Source organism: Phoca vitulina, unplaced genomic scaffold (assembly GCF_004348235.1).
Source record: "Phoca vitulina isolate PV1807 unplaced genomic scaffold, GSC_HSeal_1.0 scaffold5, whole genome shotgun sequence".
NCBI lineage: Eukaryota > Metazoa > Chordata > Mammalia > Carnivora > Phocidae > Phoca > Phoca vitulina.
Genome location: NW_022589708.1, coordinates 33,030,955 through 33,055,281, shown reverse-complemented (window position 1 = coordinate 33,055,281; position 24,327 = coordinate 33,030,955). Strand labels below are relative to the sequence as shown.

Below are 24,327 nucleotides of genomic sequence, written 5' to 3'. Positions count from 1 at the left end.
AAAAAAAAAGAATCTGGCCATTTTTGAGCACAATCTGTCCTCCTCTGTTCTTTAAAAAACCTGGACTACACTATGAGAACCTCTGAAAAAGGAAAATGTTAACCAAAACTAATAGCAAGAGCTTCTTTTTTTTTAAGTGGAACAGTCCTATAAAGATGAAAAAGAGAGAGAGAAAAGGACAAACGAGGAGGTTTGTAAAGTTTTGTTCTAAAACACTTTTTAACTGCACTTTCGGGGTTCAAGTTAAATATAATTTTTTATGCATAATTGCCTCTGTGGGGTGTGTGTGTGTGTGTGTGTATGCACGGGCATTATTTAAACAGAAGTCTAATTAAGTGTCCTGAGAAAATGAAAACTCACGTCAGGGTTTTTTTCCCTTGCAACAGTCAACAAACTGATTTATTATGAGAACCCCTGTCTCTTTCAATCTTGGTTAAAGAAAAGGATTAAGAGTCACTAAATGCATTTCCATGACATTTACTCAGCAGAAGCATAATAAAGTCTAAAGAAAACACCAGGTATTGAATGGATTCCCAAAACCCACGAAACAAAAATAACTTTTTCAGGTACCTCCCATCTTACCATCTGAAATGCTGAAAGGTAAATGTGTACTGAGACAAAAGACAGGTGCCCTTTCATATTAAAATGACGTGTGAGCAATACGCAGAAGAGGAATGTGCCGTTTGAAAAAGTCTGGGTCAAACAAAACAGCCATGTTCTCACATCAGCTTCTCTCTAATATTTTCTCAAGCAACTGAAAAGGAACACCTTTTGCAACAGGAAGCACAGGCATTTTTTTCGGTTCAGAAGTGCATTTCTGAAATGTGTCCCTGTTTAACTTTTATAAAGTTATGGGGCCCCAGACGCTGACAAATGAGCTTCATTACACTCAAGGCTCAACATATTTGCTGTGACAATCTGTTTCACTTGAGGAATGGTATTTGCATATGGGGGGGGGGGGTGGACCAGAATCAAGATTCCTATCTTGTCTTCTGGTTTCTGTTACATTAGTTCATAAAAGTTCACACTATTTTAGATCTGGGAGGAAATTAGGTACTTTTAAGACGAGGAAACAGAAACCTAGAGCTGAGATTACACAGCCCCTGACTTGTCCTCAGGGTAGACCGGGTTGCCTTCTCTCTTGGTGGTGTTAAGGCGGCATAAAATAGCACAGGCTTTGAGATCAGGCAGAAAGCCTGGTCAAACACTGGCTCGGTCATCCACCTGCAATTAGATCTCAGGCTCAAGTGTTCAGCTTTCTGAAGCACCGTTTCCCCATCTGTAAAATGGACACACTATTCCTACACTTGTGAAACTAAGAAGTTCACATGGCCTGGGCCTGAGAAATGACAGGTGCTTAATAAAAGAATATTTAATTTTATAGTTATGAAATTTAAGATTTTTCTGTTTTTTCTAAGAAATATAGTTAAAAAAATAGATCCTGTTTGCTATTAAAAAAAAAAAAGAATTAAGGGATTTCTGGTAATTGGATGTCAATCTTGATCTTGATTTTCCTAACATTTTAAGTATAAAACTACTGGATAGGCCAAAGAGAACAATGTAGTATTATATTATTTGTTGGATCCATTTGATCTTGTCAAGTCAATCAAACACGTAATCAATATGTTAGTCTCTGCTCCCCTGAATTGTCTGGGCTGAATTAACTGTCTTCCTCATGATGTGTAAATGAGACCAAGTGGATTTGTTCTTTCTTCCCCATGCAATTCCATAATGGCTATCTTTGATAAAAACAATATTTGCCAAAGCATATAGCACTTTTGTGCACCGCACTTCATTCTAAGAGCTTTACGGATATGAACTTTACCAATTCCCAATGAAGTAGTTGCAGTAACCAACCCCACTTCACTTCACTTCAACCCCAGTTGGTATGCGGTCGAGGTGGGATATGAACCCTGGGAGTCGGACAGGAGAGCTCTCAGTTGGAACCTCTCCTCTATATTGCCTCCTGACACTTTAAGTCACTGTTTTAATAAACCAGGCTATCTGGTTAGAGCTAGAGAAGCAGGCTGAAAATGTGAATTAATACTTACAGGACAGACAATGTGTTAACAGAGAGACTAGCCCGTCTCATGTAGGAATCAAGTATAAGTGAACTAAAATATAATAAAAACATACTTCACTGAAAGCAAAAAGTTCAAGGTCTAAGGGTAATACTTTCTTTGGCTCTTCTGAGTTTCTATTTCCATGTCATGACAATATTTATTTTCCTATGTTTCTGGTTATATTTTCCTTTTCGTTTCTTTTGCAGAGCGTTCTTCCTTTACCTGTCACATAAATGTTTACCAAGACTTTGACTTTGACTTCTCCTCACCTGCCTGTGTTCTCCTTGGCTCCCATGGCTTCCACCACAACTTGTAAGGAAAAGATTCCTAAGAACTGACACCTCCGTCTCTCTCCTAAGCATTAGAGAGAGATCTACCACGGAAGTGGCAGTCCAAAAGCCATCTCATCATGACCAAAACTGTACTCAGCATTTACCACCCGAATAAGACAGGTTTCTCCTTCTGTTTTGCTATCTGGAAAAAAAAGGCAATCCTACCTCCTCAGGTATCAAGCCATGAACTTCTCTAGTTGGGGAGATTTCTTGGACTCCTCACTGTGACTCTCTGCCTGCCCCAACCTGGGCTATTACACCTGCCAGTGCTGCCTTCCGAATATCTGTCCAGCTGTCCTCTCCAGTTTATCTCCACAGTGGCAGGCAGCCTTTCTTTAGCTTCTTGCCACCTTCCACCGATACCAACTTCTAATGGTTCTGTTTCCCTGTCTCATGTGTTACCCCCTCCAACACCATCTGCACTACATTGGAGAAAAACTTTCTCAAAGACAATCTGATCATGTCGCTCCTTGGTACCCTGGACACACCTGTATTAAACTCTCATCACACCCTACTGTGATTGCTGGTTTTCCTGTCTGCCCGCCCCACTCAGCAGTTCTGTACTGAGGATGGCTTGGAGCGTTCTTCATCACTGTATCCCCAGGGCCTACACAGCTCGGTGCTAATAAATGCTTGTTGGTTAAATGAATGACACTACTTAAATTCAAATACCTCACATTCCTTTAAAATATAACATATAACAGTCAAGTTAAGAGTAATCTAGGGGTGCCTGGCTGGCTCAGACAGTGGAGCGTGCGACTCTTGATCTCAGAGGTTGTGGGTTCAAGCCCCACACTGGGTGTAGAGCTTACTTAAAAAAAAAAGAGGGGCTCCTGGGTAGCTCAGTCAGTTAAGCGTCCGACTCTTGGTTTCCGTGCGGGTCATGATCTCAGGGTTGTGAAATCGAGTCCTGCACTGGGCTCTGTGCTCAGTGCAGAGACTGTTTGAGATTCTCTCTCTCTCTCTCCCTCTGCTCCTCCCCCTGCTTGTGTGTGCTCTAACATAAATAAAATCTTAAAAAAAAGAGTAATCTATTTTGTGAGGCAGTCTATTGCTAGCATTCTATCCATTCTACCATCTTTTCTATTCTAATGAATTAGAGTATGTATTTTTGGAAAGGAAAATAAATTTTGGAGGTTTTATTTACAACTAGTGCCATTTAAAGGTCTGGTCTGCAAACAAATATCTCATTTTAAACCTTTAAAATTAGTAACATGACATGTGATTGAGCCTTCTATTTTGCTGCTCAAATGAACATTAATTATTTTCATCTTTAAAACAACATATTTACTTTATAATTCTTTTTATTCTTAGTTATGAAGATTTTTATTGAATAATCTTAAGCATGATAAACATTATTTTTTATATATTCTTTAGGGTTGGACATGTTTTCTGCAAAGATACAGCTCCTTATTATCTTTAACAATTTCACTAAGCCCACAAATTTCATACTAGCAGTAGCTAATTCTGCCATTCAGGACAGGATGACTAAAACTCATAGTCTAGTCATTCTTTGATAGAACTGAAAAAGTACAAGGGCTGGGGATATTATTACCCCACTCCTGCTTACAACACCATTTTGATTGGTATATGGATAAAATAAACCCAAAAGTAAAAGAAGGAAAACAGAGCATGGTCATAAGATACCTGGTGTTTTGAACTTTCCACTGTCATTAATGATTTGTGTGCTAACATAAAAAGAATTAAGAAGCAAAACTCACTTAGTTATTTATTTAACGGTGGTAATAATTAGTAAGGCTGTTTTAAAAGCCATTACTTTTCTAAAGATATGAAAAAGATGAATTTACTTTTAAAACAAATTAAATAAGGTAACACTTTTTTTTTTTTGAGAGTGAGAGAGAGAGAGAGAGAGAACCTGTGCACACGTGTAGTGGGGGGAGGGACAGAGGTAGAGAGAGAGAATCTTAAGCAGGTTCCATGCCCGGTGCAGAGCCCGACTCGGGGCTCATCACACCCCTGAGATCATGACCTGAGCCAAAATCAAGAGTCGGACACTTAACTGACTGAACCACCCAGGCATGCCAAAATAAGGTTAACACTTTTAAAACCAAATCAAATCAAATATGTATTGCATTGGTACCTGCATTCAGGTAATTGTAAACCTCAGGTTCAACATGTTTCTACACAGTAACTCTCTAGGTTAAAGTAACATCCCCATAAATGAAAACGAGTGCAACACTTTCACAGCGCTTTGTTTTTCATGCAGATGATTCAGGTTCCTTTTTAGAAAAGGCACTTCAGTGCTTGTTTGCGGGGGTAGGTGATGTCCGCCACCTGCAGGCAGGACCCATCAGCCCTTCTGGGCTTTCACGGCAACGTGTATCAAGCTCACTCACAGCTTTCCTATCATGCTGCACATGGTGGATATTTGTAGCCACGGCTGTCTCCCCCACCACATTTAGAACTCCTTGCTGTCTTCATCTGCACGGCGGACCCATTACTATGCAGAGAACCTCACACTGAACGAGCACTCAAGAGCTGCCTATTTAATTATTAATGCTTCTGGTCCTTGTTGTCTCACTGGCTTCCTAACAAAGTAAAATTTTAATAGACTCAGAAGAAAGACCAGTTCACATTAATGAAAAGCTTTAAAAATAGACCATTTAAAGTCCCTTGTTATCTTATTACTTCAAAAGTACCTGAATGACCGTCACTGAACAGGTAGGGACTGCTGGCTAGCCACGCAGAGGAACGTGGCTCAAGTGGAGAGGAGGTGGGCAGGTTCTTAGCAAACTTGTCTGAGACTGGGTGTAGGGACAACGGGACAGGTTCTAGAGAGACTGGAGTTTGAATCCCAGCTCCACTGCTTGTTCACTGCATGAAAATGGGTAAGTGCTCTAGATTTACAGATGCGATTAAAATATGTCAAGCGCTAGAAGAGCTGAGCACCGTGCCCGGGATCTGGCAGGTCCTCAGGAAATGTCAGCTCTCTCCCATCTGTGGTCTCCATGTCTGTTCACAGCATGTCTTACTCCTAAACCACATGTACCAACATCTGCAAAGTCTTCCTCTTCCTTACCCTCATGTCCAATCAGATGGAGGGCCCAATGTTTCCCACACAGCTCCCTTTGTGTTGGGACACAGAAATGCCCAAGTGCTCTAGGGTCATAGAGAGTTCTACCTGCCTGGGGAAGGAGGGTAGTCAGACAGCCTAACAGAACAGGAAACATAGAAACAGTTTGAAAAATCAAGAGAGTTTCTAAAAAAGTAGGAAGAAAGGAGGCCCCTAGGCAGGCCATTTCAGGTCGGGGGGCGGGGGGGAATGTACAATTGAGCTCCATAGAGTTGAGCACATTTGGAGATTCATGCATTTATATGGCTGAGGAAAGAGGGCAATTGGGATAGGGTCAGCAAAGGAGGTTTAACAGATGAACAGGAGTCAGATGAGAAGGGCCTTGTGCCCAGAGTAGGAAGGTGTCCCCAAATTCCCTGGCCATAATAGAAAGCTCCCACTGGTCCAAGCTTACCAACAACTTGTTGTTTTGTCCTTTTGCTTCTACCTTTATTATAGGGCTTTGCACACTTGGCCTTTGTTAAGACTATTCATATGAATCTTATCTAGCACACTTATGGACCCGTTCACTGAAGATGGGGGCTTTGCCTCTTTCTGCCTTCTTCAAGAAAAAATCCGTAATGTCTTAGACGTGGAAAATGCTCAATAAGTATGCGTCTTGTTAAATCTGTCTACACATGAGTTTTTTCAAATGGAAAACTATGTTTTACTATTTTAAATATATTCCTTTTAAGATTATTTATATCATCATTTTACCAAAATGATGACAAAGAGGACTTATTAAACAACAGTTAGCTTTCACTTAACCTTTTCTGAATTCTAAAAATGTTAAATTAGTAGGGTCTGAAGTACAGAGATGACATGATTATAGATGCTTGTGATGCGTATATACTAAGGGGTGCACACTTTTTTGCCTTGAACCTACTGGTCACAATAACAACATAAACCTGTATCAATATTCATACACACACAATTTCAATTCAACACTGAGTCCCTGAGATGGGTGAGTCACTGTATTTACTGGGAATATAAAACCGATGCCCCCTGCGGTAATTACACAACAGTGTGCTGTGTTTATGTTCAAAAATAAAAATGAAACAGAAAACCTGAGATTCACAGAGTGAATTAGCTTGTCTAAGTTTGCCAACCAGCTAGGGACCAAGGGCAGATTCAAACTCTTGTCTGCTGACTTCAATGTAGATCTATTTCTATTACAGTTTTCTATTTCTCAGCAAGTATCAGTATGCTCATACTTATGAGTGGTTTGGCCAAGACTTACCAACAACTTGTTGGGAGAGGATTTTTACCTGAAAAATGCCGGTTTGCTCTTAAGTGATTAATTATCTTGGCATCGCTAAGCCCTGTATTTTATCTAACAACAAATCTAGACAGCGGGCCTGACACAGAGCTTTATACGACTGAGTGATTTAATTAATGAAGACAGATGTGGAAGTATGAGCAGCACCCCACCACCTGATCGAGCAAGTACGAGACCTATGAAGAAAGGCCACTAATATGCACAGATGTCACAGAGCTCATGAATTTCTTTGTAGGAATATCATCAAACCATTCCAGAATCTCACCCAGTTAAACAAGGTGTCAAATTAGAAGCAAGAAATGTAGGAATAGCAGTGACAAGCGATAAGGCAAGTAAAAAAGTGAAAAGGCACGGAATCTGCAAGCATTTCGGATAGATGTGTGTGTCTGAACGTGTGTGTGTGCGCGTGCGGGCACACGTGTGTGTTCCACAAATGCACCATCGTTATCGGATATTAATTACAAAGGTATCATTCCTCCAGGGAAGAGCTAAATCATACATCATTCCCTCCATTTGTAAAAGGTAGGGAAGGACACATTTTAGAGACTTAAATCACAGTTGGTTAATAATTTTAAATCATCCATATGAGTTAACTTCTTTGACGTATAAAATTCAGGGAGGACTTACTTTTCAGAAAGCCAGATTGATAAGAAATGGGATTGCTTTACAGGTACTAATTTTTAAAATGTAGGCATACAGTTTTCATACGAATGAAAATGAGTATCAGACAACACTAGCTAAATAAGCCTCACAGATTTTTTAGAGAGTAGGCTAGCGAGTTGGAATATAAAATACTCCCAGTCATTAGAAACTGAATATTTTTATATGTTAAAATTACTCTTTTAAAAATCTGGTTTTAAATTTATCTTTATGTTGTCTTTTCTGTGTTCATGATTATGGCAGTATTTCGCAGGACATTGATGATCATTCTGTCATGTCCCACACACCACCAGAGGGTTCTCGTTGACTTTCAGACCCTCTAAGACGAGACCCAACATCTAGTTGTAGTGCACCATCTAGTGGCCACAGGGATCACTGATGCCTGAATGTTGCTTGCTTGCTCTTCTGCATTTTAGAAATACTGTGACTTATCTTTTTAGAAAATAAGAGAACTGTAAACAGCACTACCAGATTCACAAGACTATGTCCTTCTAAAATTTATGTTTAAGTCATTTAATAAGCAACACAATTCTTAAAATGAAATGAGGGAAACTCAGACTACATGCTAGTCATGTGTAACAAAGGTTTAAATGGCCATTAATTTAATTATACTGCATATTCATTTAAATACACTGTACACTGCTCCATGCAGAGGAGACACAATTTATACCAGTGAACAGGAACAATGTACCTGCTAACACCCACGTATGCAGGGTTGCTGAGATATATTTTTTTTCTTCCTTTTTACCACAGGCAAGTGTTAGTAAAGGCAGTTAAAATCGTTTGGTCAAGTCTTTATGTTATTATCTAAACTGCACGGTCATGACAATACACTTAAATCATTTTCAAATTTAAAAAGGCACTCTTCAGCATTTCTCTTTACTCTAAGTTGCTAATATCTAGAGAACGTTCCTCTTTTGAACTTCTCCAAACGTGTTTAATTTACTGTGCAGGTTCTAAATAGATGACTGATCATGTACTAATAAAGCACAAAAGATCAAGTGTTAAAGGTAAAATTAACGTGACTTTATCAAGGGGAATTTCTTATTGCTACTTGCTCACCTCCCATAGCGTGAGTACTCCTCATAAGTCATCTGTTATAATCCCAAGCTCTACATTCATTATTATTGGTCACACACAAATAACTTACTCAAAATGCCTGAAGCAAAGGTATGGCTAAGATACTTACTAAAAGCAAAGCAAGCCAACCTGAATCCCTCTACAACTAGTGTTGATTTCATTTTGAACACAAAATTGAGAAATCTTGCATAGGATTATAAATCAGAAACACGTAAGGGCTCACTTTGAAACAAATTTCATTCTTTCTTTTTAAAAGGACTATTATTTGATAATTTAGGAGGCTATGTCTTACAGAGTAAATATCCCTCTGCTAAGTGGATGAATGGATTTGGCATGTCTTGGTCTGGAGTAGGAATTTCACAAGGAATTTGTTGATGTAGCTGTGAGATCAAGGAAGAGGGACTGGAGGTAGGACAGTTAGGTAGATTTTTAGTTACTGGTTAATGAATTAAGACCCACTCGGATGGAAGTCTCTGGGATCACATCTCAGAGCTTTTTCCTTAAACCTGTCTTACTTAATACCTGGCAAAAATGGAGAAGCTGAAGGAGAGAGCTAAAATACTAAATGCAAGGAGGGCGGGGAGAGGTTTCAAAGTCATTTCAACTTATTAGAAGAACAGGTCCAAGTCAATAAAATGGATGTAGAATAATTATTTCCCAGACTTGGAAGGGCATTCGCAGCCCTCAGAATTCCGATTCTGTCCTGTATGTCCCACAGGAGATCATCCGGCCTGCAGTGAAACGTGTCCAATGAGAGGAAACGCACTACTCCTGAGGGAGCCATCCCTGGACGGACAGGTCCAACTACCAACACAACATTGCATGTTGAGGTTTAAAAGGAATCAGTTCTAGGTACAAGGGATGGACTAGATGTAGATCTCAGCTATCTTTGATTTAGAGGACTTAACAGAGTCAACTGCTAAAGGACTTAATACCATTTTTACATTTTAAGAGATGCCCATTAACAAGACCTCTTCCCTCAATTTGTGGTGTGAAAACTTGAGAAGACAGAGTGACATGTTGGAATATATCTAGAAAAACATGGCTAAGAGAACTGAGGGTATGTGATTTGGAGAAATGAAGATGCCAGCAGTTAATGATCGGGTTGTGAGGGGCACCGGGGCCAGGGAGTGAACATAAGAGCTTTGGCTGAATGGATAGTTGGAGCTATTCCATTCAGCCAGAAGGTACTGGGAACCAAACAATGCCATACGAGGCAATTCAGTACTGATGAGATGAGGACTCTGCCCTCAGAAACTCCACCCAGCTTGTGTTGCAGAAGAACAAGCTCACTGCCGTGGGAACAATACTTGACCAGGAGCCACCGTTGCACAAAGGGGATAATGACACCTGCAGCCACGGGTGTTGCGAGGATCAAATAAAACCGAAGATGTGTACGTGCGCAGGAAACTGCATCGTAGTGACTTGTTCTTTGTGAGGGATGACACCCAAGGGATTCCCGAAGTTAGGAAACAAAGTAGACTCTGTGGCATGTAAGGTCCGTGCGGACCCTATGAGTCTATGATTTCATCTAATTAATAACCCAAGCTAATTAATTCTGCTTCAACATTCAAAGTTTATATTGCTTTGAGTTATAACGCATACATCATGTCTGCCCTACTTTCATAGTATATGTTAACTAACCTATAAGATGCAATCCCTTAATGCCATGGGGTTAGATCCTTTACTAGTTCCTAATTAAACCTTTTCCTCTCATCCACTGTTCATCACTTGGATAAATGGAATAGAGGTGTCTCTGTACCAATGAGGCCAATATGTGTTTCAGAAAGTTCAAGGAATAACTCAAAATACATGATGATTTACCGAAGAAAGCGTCCTCTTTTTTTTTTTTAAAACAGAAATGCTCCCGTTAAAATTGAGTAATATGACCTGATCATACTTACGACTGTGATCTGTGTTCATTATCTACTGACAGGATGGAACATGCTTCTTTGACTCTCATGTTTTTATACTCATTCTTTGCCTAAATGGTAAAGAAATTGATTCAAAAATAGTGCCGAAGAGATAGATGAAAACCTCTGCTGGGGAAGCTCAGAATCAATGGAGAGGCAAGAATCTGGAATTAAGTAGAAAAAGGAAAAGGACTGGGAGCAGGGATGAAAGATGAAGTTTGTAAAACGTGTTGAATTATTAGAAGTATTCGAAGTATGTTATACGTTAGATGAGCAAAAGTAAACTCCAGGTTCTGCAATGTCTTTTGACTCCAGACCAGCCTCCCACACCAGAACCTCATCACACACACGCCCAAATGATGCCCTGTCTTAATGTGTGGAGTCGGCACAGTCTCTGCAAAGCAGCTGCAAACGTTCTACTAACACGACTAAGTAAACGGCGCTGAATGCTGGCGTACATGGTTTTGCTACCTTGGCCAGGAAATGGTGTTCACAGTGTGGTTATTTTAAGATATTTGAGATGGCGGTACTATTCACATAGCCCAACGGGAGTCTGTTACACTTGAAGTTTCCAGGTAAGGTAGGGGTTGACATCGGATTCCTGTCAAGGACAGTCACTGGACTCAGCTTGCTGGACCTGTGGCACATTGCTACCAGGAATGACCAGGAATGTGTATGAATGAATTTGCCTCTTCTATCTGCTTCTTTGAGCTTCACACATTCCAGTCACTTTTCCTAGAAAAGGTAGTGTAATTGTGGGGCCCTCTTTCCACCTTCAGTCTCTTCCCAGAGCCTCCCACTGGTGGCTTCCAATAAGACCCAGAAGCCAAGGAAGCCGGGGATGCTGGCTAAGGAACACCACAAGGCATAGGATGGAAGGAGTGGGTAGGGGGCTAAGTAAAGAGTCACTAGGTTATTTCCTGGGTGGGTGGATGGATGGATGAGTGGGTAGATGAGTACATGGATGGGTATATGGATGGATAGGGGGGTGGATGGATGGGTTGGGGTAGTCTGGATGGTGACAGAGTCAGTAAATCATGTGTGATCTCCATTTCTTTCTCTGTAAACTGAATATTAAAAATCCTTTCTCTCTCTATAAAATGCCAGTGAAAATCAAATGGAATCATATGAAAATATTTTTTTACACTCCTTACAGTGCTATATATATATGTCAGTTTTATTTATTTATTTTTTTTGGTTTATTTGTTTGGTTGTTTGGGGGAAGAGACCGAGGGGGAACAACAGGATTTGAGTGGTGCTTAAAATGCTAACTTTAAGAGGATAAAATAATTTTGTTCAGCTTGTTCTTCAGTGTGCTTTGTGGACATTTTAGAATCTGAGAAACCAGACAATGGTTAAGTGGCAACACTGATTATAAAAAAGGCTGGATCACTGTGTCCTACCATCGTAAATGTCCTTAAGACCTAGAAGACATACTTCATTGGTTGCTAAGGTTCACTAAGACTTAAGCCTTTTTCAGCTGAGATAGGGGAATGCATTCCCCTCAGACAGGGAGTAAACTTCAGATGGCTATATAATGAGCAAGTATAAAACACCATTCCAGTGCACTCAGGACCCCGGAGTCAAGCAGTGGCCCCTTTGGGACCTTCACTGAACCTCCCCCCTCCCCACCCCAAGTGAGAAGCCCTGGGACACTGTACCTGTATGTGTCCTTCGGTGAGCCTTCAGGTGAGAACTTTTTGTGTATACTTTGTTGCATCCCTCAAAATCACATCTGTGGATACGCCGTTTTCTGGAGTCTGGGGATTCAGACCGTCTCTGGCGTCTTGTGCTCTCAATACTAAATGGTGAAATTGAACTGGAAAAAAAAAAAGTGGAGTTAAATGGTGAGCAGCACAGCGCTCTGTTTTGGTTCTAGTGGCATGAGACCTCAGACTCATAGGCTGTCGCTTCCTATAGACTCAAGGCCCCATGGCCACATTTCCCACCATCACTTTCTTGGACACACTTTATTTCTTAATCTCGAAGGCAGGCAGCTTGGCCTATTTGTGATAAAACACTCCCCCAGAGAGAAAGACATGCTTAAAACAACAAGACAGAAACAAAAACTAAATAAAATCAGTGGTAGGTGAGTAGATCCTCCTCATCGAAAGAAATAATCTGGAACCCTTCTGAATGACACAGAGATTATTTTTGGAAGCTCTGCTATAGACAGACAAAATGAATGCATTTAATAAGTAACACGGGGGTCTGAACTGCACATGACAGCATATAAAATTGAGTAAAATCACAAGGTATATTTCAAAACAAGTGAGGTCAGGCTGAAAGAAATGACATCAGTACATCAATAACATGACTCATGACAAGCTATTTCTGTTCGGTAAAATGCACCTGACATTTAACTTTTCCAGTTGGTGGTTTTTCATGGTGAGGAATCAAGTACATTGTATTTAAAGATTAGCTGTACCACCATTATGAGAAAAAGTTTTAACTATGAAATTTGGCCCTGACTTGCTCGTTGTTTAATCCTAATGCCACAGTAGAAAAACAGGATTAGTTTGTAACGTCAGGTAATTGATTAACATGTACTTCTTCAAACCTTAATCTCTTTTGATTGAGGTAGAAATGAAGAATATGACTAATCGTTTTCAGTTACCCATGAAGTTCTTTACTATTATAACAAATACAACACAAAAGGAATCATCCATATTTCTACTGTAAAGAATTTACCACTGTTTATATTGACATATTTTCTTCCAGCTTTTTCATGTTTTGATGCTTTTCAAAAATATTTTTTATTAGTAAATCACCTCTTTTTTTAAAAAAACCTGAATGACGCTGAGCAAGAGTTCTTTGAAGAAAGTGGCATTTAAGTTTCACTTAAGCAGATTACAGGTAAAGGTAAAACCCCACCCTTGTCTTCCTTCCTCTTCCTCCCAGGGAAAACCTGTCGTCGGTTTTCTTTAAATTCTTCCAATTCTTTCAGGTTATCCTTACCTACACATACCCACAGTCATAGAAACTCATAATACTGTTTTGTTCTTTAAGAGACATATAAATATCATCATATCGTTCACATCATTTTGCAAATTGCTCTACACTTGCCTTTTGCTTACTCAACATTAAGCATGGGAGATTATCCGTGTTGATGCCAACACTCGTTTATTTACTTGAAGTGCTATATCCACAACTCATCCATTCTAAGATGATTTTTTTCATATTTTGATGTCTCTAAAATGTAAGATACTTCTTACAACTGAAGGCTTGTCATAGTTTAACTGGCATAAATTTTTTCTGTATTAGTAGTACATCCAGTAATAGTGCATTTTACAATATGTGATATTTTAACTTAGATCAGGGGTTGGTAAACTTTTTCTGTAAATGGCTAAATAGCCAATATTTTGTTTTGACTTTGAGAGTCATGCAGTCTATGTTGTAACAAATCAACTCTGCCCTTGTAGCATGAAAGTAGCTACAGACAATATGTAAACAAGGGAGTATGGCTAATGTTCTAATAAAACCTTATTCACAAAACAGTGGGTTGTTTTTGGGGCCAGTGGTTGATGCATGACTTAGATGAAACATGGTAGTAGTCCAGTGAATATTCATGCCAGAGTTTTAAAGTCTATTTCCTAAGCAATCGACATTTAGATTATTTCTAATACTTCACTATAACATTGCTCCAGTAAACTTTTTTTCCTCAATGTTTCCTTCTACATATGTGCCTTTTAAGTTTTCAGTGTATCTTCTCACTTGTACAAATAACAGATTCAGCAGCCAAAGCTTTCTATTATTAGCTAAGACAAAATATAAGTGGTGTTTATCTACTTGTGCCTTTAAAGAGTTTTATGCAAGATCTTTATTAGTAGAATGAAAGAAAATATGGGATGGCTAAGCCACTTTTTCCAGCTTCCTATGAATCAATGTGGATTTGTGGTTTTCCACGTAACTGACTCAGTTGCGGCGACTGGAGCCTATTGTGAAAAAGTCAAAATAGTGCTGGCCTATTGGCTTTGGTCATTCTTGCCAAGGTATGCTCTAGCATAGGGTGGGCTTCTTGTGAACCAAACTGTACGCGTGTGATGAGAGGCCAACAGTAATTCATTTCTTGAATATCTAGTCATGAAAATAAATACGGATCTTGGCACTTGGGGACCTCAAAAATAGAGATTTCTGTGTCGTGATATGTTTGACAGCTTTTAACTCAAGAGAAAATGATATGGTATCTGTTTCCTTCAAATTATAACTTAAAGTCTATAATCAGAACGGTTTGTGTTATACAGTACTTTCTATGCACTAATAAGTGTAAATGTAACTATGCATAATCACACACATACATTGTTTTGCCTGCAGTTTATTTTAGCTATTTATCTTGCTGTGTATGTGTATATACAGAGAAAAGTAAAAAATAAATCTGAACTTAAAACCAAGTTAACTACTAAGCAGGTCTTTAAGGGACCAATGAAGTGATGCTGTGCTATAGTCCAACAATCATGGAACCATTTGGCAGGTGGTTAAGGAAGGCAAAGGCCACAGAACGGCATGATATTACTTCACCGAGACTCCTGAATTTACACCAAAAAAAGACATGTTAGGTGCATGGCCTTCATGCTACAAAACTTAACACATTGATTTCCTTCATTTTAAAGTAAAATATTTTAGGACATTATGAAGAACCACCCCCTAAAGGTATCTATGCAATAAAGATTAAAAAAAAATTTAAAAAGGTATGTACAATGAATAGCTGTGCCCAGCAGAGCTAGCTTGGAAATGATATCCAATGGGTAAAATTTTTCCCTAGCTCCCCTTTTAAAATGGCAGAGGCATCCTCAGAAGATGCTGAAGAAACTTCGGCGAGGCTATGCCTTTCCGAACCACTTATTTGATCTCTTTGTGGAAAGGTAAGAAGAAGTGCACTGAAGTAGACAGGGAGCAAAAGAGCAAAAGAACTTAAGGAACACAGAAAGATGAGAACGCACTCCAACTCCACGCAGGACTGCTGCTATGCTGGGGTCCACGCATGAACCCACAGATGGCAGGCACTAGAGGGGGAAGACAACCAACGGTCGGGGTTTGGTCAACCCAAGGCCATGGCAGGAAATGTGGTTAAGGTACTGGTGCCAAGTATCTCTAGAGCCTAGAACACTGTGGGCATTCAAGAAATGTTTGCCAAATTGAATGAATGAATGAATGAATGAACAGATAAGTGTAATGTCAGGTATTCCTAATTTTTAACTTAATATAATCAATCAATTAATCCTCAACTGGTTAATTAATCCTTACCAGGATTCTTTTACTGCAAGTCTTCAGACAATGGTCACTCAATTCTTCACTCTTACTCTCATTTCCCTAAGCTTCATACTTTAAATACTATATACAAAGTGGCTACTGAATATCAGAGTCTGGGTAATCATTAAAACCACGTGTACATAAGTGTCTCAGTTCTTTGCCCTAAATTCAAGAGGGCGGCATTCTAAAGCATTGCTTACAATTAAAATTCTCAGTGGAAGGCCACTGAGATCCCTCTGAATGTGTACAGGATACCGGGGAATGAATAAAAATCTCCCCTTTGATCCCAGTAAGCATCTGTTAAGCAGGGGATGGTGAACAGTGATCTTACTCTCCGCAGTCTCATCCTGTCCTGTCCCACTCCAAGGCTCCCACGCGTGGGCGTTTGGTAACAGAACAGCTATCGTTACTCTCTGGGTATTTCCATTCTGCCCTATGCTTTCTGAGCAATGTGCCCCTTGTTCAGAAGGCCCTTCAGGTATCCCCAGATACATGCAAGCTGGTTCTGTGCTTCAAAAGCTGGTCTTGTTCTGAAGATGGAAATGCCACAGACGCCAGCGTTGGATTCTTCCAATAATCCTTCATAATAAGCTGGTACGATGAAAATGGTAGAGGCATAACAGTGGCCAGTGTGTTCCCAGAGAATGTACTAAAGGCATCTGCACAGTTTAAAAGAACAATAACTACAGGCCCACTCCCTTCCCCAGAAGGTTAGACCATTTGGAGGAGTGAATGAGCGCCTGAGGGGTCCTCACAGGCACTACGTTGTAATAATTAGATCTAGAGAGAACAAATGAGTGAATCATGACTTCAGTTGCACAACAGTCCCACTTGGAATGGCAAGTTAAATTAGAATTAAACCCAGAGAGGCTCGAGAAGTCACATCCAGGAACAGCTCTATTTAAATAGAAGGCACCGCATGGCTGCCATGAAAGAAATTAAGGTTAACTGTAATCAGCAGGTAATAAAAGACCATTTGTCACGTGTGACCTTAGTGTGATGAGATGCCCTTCACTGAAATTGAAGTTTCTATAGGTGTTTAAAAAAAAAAAAAAAAAAAGCCAGGACATTCTTCTAAGGCTGAAAAGAGAAAGAGAGGACACGCACATCCCAAATTTTAAAACAGGAACAGAGAACAATGGAAGAGAAGGTGCTTTAGCACGTTCACACATTCAATCTCAACAGACCTCTAGGGAGCTGGCTGTGGATAACACGACAGCTGACATTTACAGAAGGCTGACCACGTGCCAGCCTCCGCTCTAAATGCTTTAAGCTTCAAAGCAACTCTGCGAGATCAGTATGATTAGTGTCCCTCACTTAGAGATGGGGAAACGGAGGCACAGAAGTTAAGGCCAGGATTCAAACCCAAGTGGCTGACTCTAGGACCCAATCTTAGTTCTTACTTTCTATGGACTCAGATATGGCTAAGAGCAACCAGCATAGGATAAAACAGGAAAATGCAACAACATAATCTGTATCATTTAAAGTTTCCCCCTCGTCCAATTACAGAAAAAAAATAGCACATAAAAGCATTCTTACATGGAGTCTGCTATAATAAGGCGTATGCTTTTCTCTTGAGAATTTTTTTTTTTAAAGATTTTACAGGGGGAGTGGGAGAGAGAGAAGCAGGCTTCCCGCTGAGCAGGGAGCCCGATGTGGGGCTCGATCCCGGGACCCTGGGATCATGACCTGAGCCGAAGGCAGACGCTTAATGACTGAGCCACCCAGGCACCCCTCTCTTGTGAATTTTAAGGCAAACTGCTTCATAAATACTGCCAGTTGAGGTATTCAGTATAATTACTATTAATCTACCTAAGAAAACACTTTCCTAAGTTGTTGTGAAAAAAATATTTATTGCCAGGGAAAAGTTTTTAGAAGGCTGAGTCTGGCAGTGGTATGCGATTATGTCTCCCTTCGCCGCGGCCACAGAACTAGCTCCTTACCTACCATTCCAGTTTATTCACCATGGCACCGAAAATGATTTTCAGTGGGCTGTGTTGACAGAGTTACCTTAAGGGAAGGGGAAACGTTCAGTTTTAAAAATATACTTTGTACTGTTCTCGAAAGTTTATTTTCAAATTATTTTGGATGGGGCAGTATGTATTACTTACTGGAATTGTGAATTAGTTTCTGCCACAGAATACAGGTAAGAACGAACCACTTCCTTGTTAGTAAATCAAACACCACGTTGGAAATGAAATATCAAGGCCAGAAGCCAAAAAAGAAGTTGATGAGACTTTCAGTTAACCAGGCATTACATAAATCTTGGTCACAGAGCTTCTGTTCACTTGGACAAGCCCCACATTTGCACCTTTTTTTTTTTTTTTTTTTTTGCAGGCTTTTTCTCAGCCAGTAGATGGCTCTCAGAAGCAGCAATCTTTGTATTTATCTTGCCGTATGACAACAGATTCTGTCTAGCTGCTATCAAACCACATCAGTGTCTTTCCTAGGATATTAATTGGGGAAAAGGTGCTATTTAGATACACCGCCTATCTAATCCCCAGAAGCTACGTCCCAAGGCAGATTCACCAGCGGGAAGTTTCTCTTTCCCTGCGGCCTATGGTTTCCTATGGAAAACTACTTTTGATAAGAGATTGAAATTGTAAGATTAGCAGTTGTCAACCTTTCCGGAAGCTGTGACTAAGGCATTATACTACTTCACTTCAAATCTGGATTCAATAAAAATAAGTCCATTTTCACAAAATGTGTAAATCAAGAGTAATACATTTGCTAAAATAGGTCAACAAGCTCAATCTTAAGCATATATTCAACTAGATTTTGGCACTTTTTTCTTTTTCACACGAACAGACTATGTCCAAAGTGTAGTTCTGATTATTGTTTTATGTTAATAAAGAAAAGCTCCTACTAGTTACAGGTAATAGGTTTCTGAATGAGCTTTTTTGGGGTGGGTCTGTGGCTAGATAGTATAGCACGGTTTTTACTTAAATATAGCAGCGGCTGCCAAGTGTTCTCCATCACTGGCTAGACCATTAAAATACTCAAAACTGCCACAGGCTTATCTCTCTGCTCTTTTTTTGATTCACCATATTTTAGCGAGTAAGTTCAGAAGCTGCAAAACAAAAAGCTTAAAGATCAAACAGGAAAAAACCGAACCATTAATGGCATTAGGGGTAATTGGTTTTATTGTCAAACTTATGATGAATTTAGATTACAAGCTGACAGGGGCTTGTTTGTTAACAAAAGAGATCCATTTTCGATACACGGTATCTATTCAAAATAGTTACTTTGGGGGAACACCATATGCCTTGCAAAGACTTTACCCCATAAAATCAATTCATAATATAGGTTGAAACAAGTGTGGATTTCTGAATTACACTGGACACTGAATAGAAGACACATAACAGTACTGAAATATTCAGATGAACCTGTCACAGAATTTCTTCAGAAAACATCAGGGTTTAAATTATGTTTTATGCCAGGTGTTGTAGCTGGATCATTTGAACCTTAAATTTACTAGGTTATTATTTTAATCTCAATTTTTAAAAAATTTTTATTTTAGTTCAATTAATTAACACATAATGTGTTTTTTGTTTTAGAGGCACAGGTCTGTGATTCATCAGTCTTACATAATACGCGCAGTGCTCATTACATCGCACATGCCCTCCTTAATGTCCATCACCCAGCTACCCCCTCCCTCCACCCTCCTCCCCTCCAGCAGCATTTTAATCTGAATTTAAGACAGGCCCTGTCCTCAGTTTGAGGACTCAAAGAATACGTATACTCAAGAATACAGATACAATCTCAGGCATGCCCTCTTGGAGCAGGCGTATCAACAGATGCTTGAAAGGGTGAAGGGTAAGAAAGGAAGGAAGGAGTTTGGGGAACACAGTCAACCCTGCGAGGACTTTACTTAAGTGCAAACACTGGAGTCTCACCATAACACTGCCCTAGGGCAGAATTTTACATAAAGAAGTCAGTTTTTCTCTATCAGAAGGATCTTATTATAAGGCAGATTCACTAACAAGATAGCCCTATGGATGTACCCCAGGCAAGGGCAGTATATAAAACTCTGTTTTATTTTTTAAAATTTTTAAAGATTTTTATTTATTTGAGAGAGAGCGAGGGGGCAAGCATGAGTGGGGCGGGGGGGGGGGGGGGAGGGGAGAGGTGGAGGGAGAAGCAGACTCCCTGCTGAGCAGGGAGCCCAACACAGGGCTCCATCCCGGGACCCTGAGATCGTGACCTGAGCCGAAAGCAGATGCTTAATTGACTGAGCCACCCAGGTACCCCGAAAACTCTGTGTTTTAAATATTAAAATATATCTAAAATGTTTCAAATATACAGCTCTAGTGAGATATTATAATGCAACCATAAATAAACTTTTGAAGTGACCACCAAAACAGGCCTCCATCTATTTTATGTTGATCATTAACCAGGTCTATGTTACACTAGAGATTTCTTTTATTAACACTGAAATGGTATCAGTTAACTATCTGGTACTTAAGCTTACATAAATTATTGAAACAGTTTTTATTGCTCTTATGGGGATATGTAAACAACAAGACCAAGCAGATTTCACTGGTAACGTTGCACTTGAGTTTTTCTTGGCCAAAAGGGCTGTCTGGTGCCGCAAACAGACATTTCTCCTAACATCAAAATAGCATGTGTTTGAATTTTGGAGAAAAACAAAAATCTTCCCATTTAATGAAGCAATATTTTACCTCTTTTTAATTTCCTTTCCGGAAAGCTTTACTTAATCTTCAAATACTCCACCAAATTAACATTGAAAAGATAAGAAAGTATATTAATGTGACCCACATTCATATTTGGAAGATGAGGAAACAGGCTCAGCAAGTTGATGAATTACCACACCACAGCCACACAGCTAAAGACTGGCAGAGTTGGAACCAGATGCCCAGCTTCCTGACCTCTCGAGCGAGGATTTTTCTACTCTCCAGCGCGGTTGTAGAAAGATCTGTGTCATAATTTTTACTTAGAATGAAGGAAAATCTGCTTGGCAACACCGATATTCTTTTTTTCCCTTATCAAGTAGACTCAAATCCCCACCCTATTTACTTTTGTGCTTTGGCTGCCAGGAAACTCAGCCACAACAGCCTAGGATTTGGTGTGTTTATTTTCTACCTTAATTGTACAACTCCCAACCCTGAACTATATAGTTTAAATTTTATATAGTAACTTTTAAATGTATGTCTCACAAATTTCTTTCTGCACTAGGTGGACTATTTATGTTAAACAAGGAAAACAAAAGAGCAGCATGGACTTAAAAACAGAGAAAAACATGTGAAATTTGAACAGGGTTTTAATATGCAGACCCCTAAATTAAAGTTTTGTGATCAATAAGCTCACATTATTATCTTTAAGAAAAAACGAAAACAAGAATCCTAGTTTTTGTTGCTACTCCTACAGAAAAAGCATAGACCATAATTGGAAAATCTAGGTATGAATTATAACTTGTAATTTATTAGCAATGCTTTTTTAGACATTTAATCTCTTTGATTTTCAGACTCCCATATTTCAAATGTGGAGCTGTTAGAACGATTTCGCCGAGAGTCATGTAAACCTGACTCAATGTCCAATATATCTTCAACACTTAACCTTGGGCTCCTTCCTCTTCCTTTTTTGGTTAATAACTTTAAGATATACTTCACATATGATAAAATTCAACCTATAAAGTGTACAGTTGAGTAGCATTCATTATATTCACAATGTTATGGAACCACCACCCCTGTCTAGTTCCAGAATATTCTCATTACCCCGAAAGGAAACACCATACTCATGAGCAATCATTCCACTTTCCCCCACCTCTAGTCCCTGGTGACTACTAATCTACTCTCATCTCTACAGATTTGCCTATTCTGCACATTTAGTAGGAAGAGAATCATACAGTATGTGGCTTTTGTGTCTGGCTTCTGTCCTAAATTTAGCATAAAGTTTTCAAGGTTCACCCATATGGTAGCATACATCAATACTTCATTCCTTTTCATAGCTGAATAATATTCCATCGTAGAGATATAACACACTTTGTATTAGTTGATGAGCTTTTCAGCTATTATGAATACTGCTACTAGGAACATCTGAACATTTGTACAAGTTCTTGTGTGAATGTGTTTTAGATTCTCTTGGGTATGTATCTAGGTTATATGTGCTAGATTACGTGGTAGTTCTATGTTTAATATTTTGAGAAACTTTCAAACTGTTTTTCAAAGTGACTACACCATTTAGTAATTTCACCAGCACCGAAAGTTGTACTATCTCCTCATCCTCACCAAACATTGTATCTGTCTTCTTCAATTTAGTCATCCCAGTGTGTGTATCTCATTGTGGTCTAGCTTTGCCATTTCCCTAATGACTAAGAAGTTGAGTGTCTTTTCATGTGTTCATAGACCATTTGTCGATCTTCTTTGGAGAAATGTCTCTTCAAATACTTTGCCTATTTTAAAGTTGTGTTGTCTTTTTATTGCTGAGTTGTAAGATTTCGATTTATTCCAGAATACAAGTCTCCTATCAAATATATGATTTGTAAATACTTTCTCCCAAATCTGTGGACTGTTTTTTCACCTTCTTGATTATGTCCTTAAAGCACAAAAGTTTAAATTTTGATTAAGTCCAATTTAATATTTCTTTAGCCGTTATATGTGTTTGCTGTTATATCTAAGAAGGCTTTAACTAACTTAAGGTCTCAAATATTTACTCCTGCTTTCTTCTAAGAGCTTTATAGATTTAGCTCTTATATTTAGATCTATGATCCATTTTGAGCTAATTGTTGTGTATGGAGCCTAATTTCATTCTCTTGCATGTGGATGTACAGTTGCCCCAACGTTATTTGTTGAAAAGATTTTTCTTTCTTCATTGGATTGTCTTGGCACCCTTGTGAAAATCAACTGACCGTAAATGTAAAGGTTTATTTCTGAATTCTTACTTCCATTCCATTGATTTATATGTGTACAGTTTAATCCTAGTACCACACTATCTAGGTTTTATAGCTTTGAGGTAAATTTTGAAATTGGACATGGTTAGTCTTCCAAAGTTGTTCTTTTTTTCAAGACTGATTTTCCAAGATTATTTTCATACGAATTTTAAGACCAGTTTGTCAATTTCTGCAAAAGAAAATGCAGTTAGAATTTGGGTAGACATTTCATTGAATTTATTTACCATTTTGTGCAATGCTGCCATCTTACCAACATTAAGTCTTTCAATCACTGAAATGGGACATCTTTCTATTTAAGATTTGATTTTTTTAAAATGATGCTTCATAGTTTTCAGTGTTACAAGATGTTCAGTGTTGAAGACACTCCCTTCTATTCCTACTTTGCTGTGTGTTTTTACCATGAAAAGATGTTGGATTTGTCAAATACTTTTTCAGTATCTATTGAGATAATCATGTGGTCTTATCTTTTAGCCTATTAATATCACGTATAACATTGATTGATATTCCTGTGTCAAAGCAGCCTCATTCCTGGGTTAAATCTCACTTGGTCATGGTATATAATTATTTTTATATATGTTGCTAGATTTGGTTTGCTTATATTTTGTTGTGGGCTCTTTTTTTTTTTTTTTTAAAGCTTTTATTTATTTATTTGTCAGAGACAGAGGGAGAGCACAAGCAGGGGGGTGGGGGCGGCAGGCAGAGAGAGAAGCTGGCTCTCCCCGCTGAGCAAGGAGCCTGATGCGGGACTCGATCCCAGGACCCTGGGATCATGACCTGAGCTGAAGGCAGATGCTTAACTGACTGAACAACTCAGGCGTCCTGTTGTTGTGGGCTCTTGAGTCGATATTCATAAGGCATTTTGTTGTGTAGTTCTCTTATGATGTCTTTATCTGGTTTGGGTATCAGGGTAATGTTGGCCTCAACAAAGAAGTTGGGAAGTGTTCTGTGTTCCTTCTTGACTTGGGTTTCATGATACCATGTTTACACCAAGAACCGTTCCTTACTATGTTGACTGTTCCTATTTGCTAATACTTACCCTTTCTTGGCAGCCTCAGTTCTGCTCTTAGCCTGCTTCTATGGAGCTGATGTTTCTGACATATCTATGCTATTGGCCCTACTCTCACCTAGACCTTCTCATATGCCACTAAAGTCTTGGGGCAATACTGTCCACTAAATGCACAATCCTGGCCTATCCCTATTCACCTAAGAAGAAAGGTTAGATAAAAACTTTGCAAGCTTTAAAGCATCATGCAAATATTACGTTCCCAATTTCACTCTTCTCCATTTTTGGTAAAACATTATCTATAGTTCCCAGGATCAGAGTATTGTTAGGTATTACCAGTAGTCTCTTAGATAAACAGTGTATGGCACTGTCTTAGTAAACTTACTGTGTACTGTAAAATATTGCAGGTGGCATGATAATGGCTTATATATTACCATACGTAAACCTAGAAGATCATCACAAAAAATTACATAAAGGACCTCACTGATATAAGGAATTCTTAATCTCAGGAAACAAACTGAGGGTTGCTGGAGTGGGGGATGGGGTGGGAGGGATGGGGTGACTGGGTGATAGACACTGGGGAGGGTATGTGCTCTGGTAAGCGCTGTGAATTGTGCAAGACTGTTGAATCACAGACCTGTACCTCTGAAACAAATAATGCAATATATGTTAAGAAAAAAAGAAAGAAGAAGAAGATAGCAGGAGGGGAAGAATGAAGGGGGGGGAGACCGGAGGGGGAGACGAACCATGAGAGATGATGGACT

The 24,327-nt window shown here is 39.2% G+C and overlaps 1 protein-coding gene across 13 annotated transcripts in view; it reads right to left on the bottom strand.

Annotated features, from left to right (window-relative positions):
- KLF12 (Kruppel like factor 12) overlaps positions 1-24,327 on the bottom strand; it is a 578,056-nt gene that overhangs the window by 16,344 nt on the left and 537,385 nt on the right. For all 13 annotated transcript variants that reach the window (XM_032402856.1, XM_032402855.1, XM_032402857.1 and 10 more), the window contains one exon: positions 12,062-12,219. In XM_032402856.1, the coding sequence (XP_032258747.1) occupies positions 12,062-12,219 (158 nt within the window). The remainder of the gene's footprint in view (positions 1-12,061; positions 12,220-24,327) is intronic.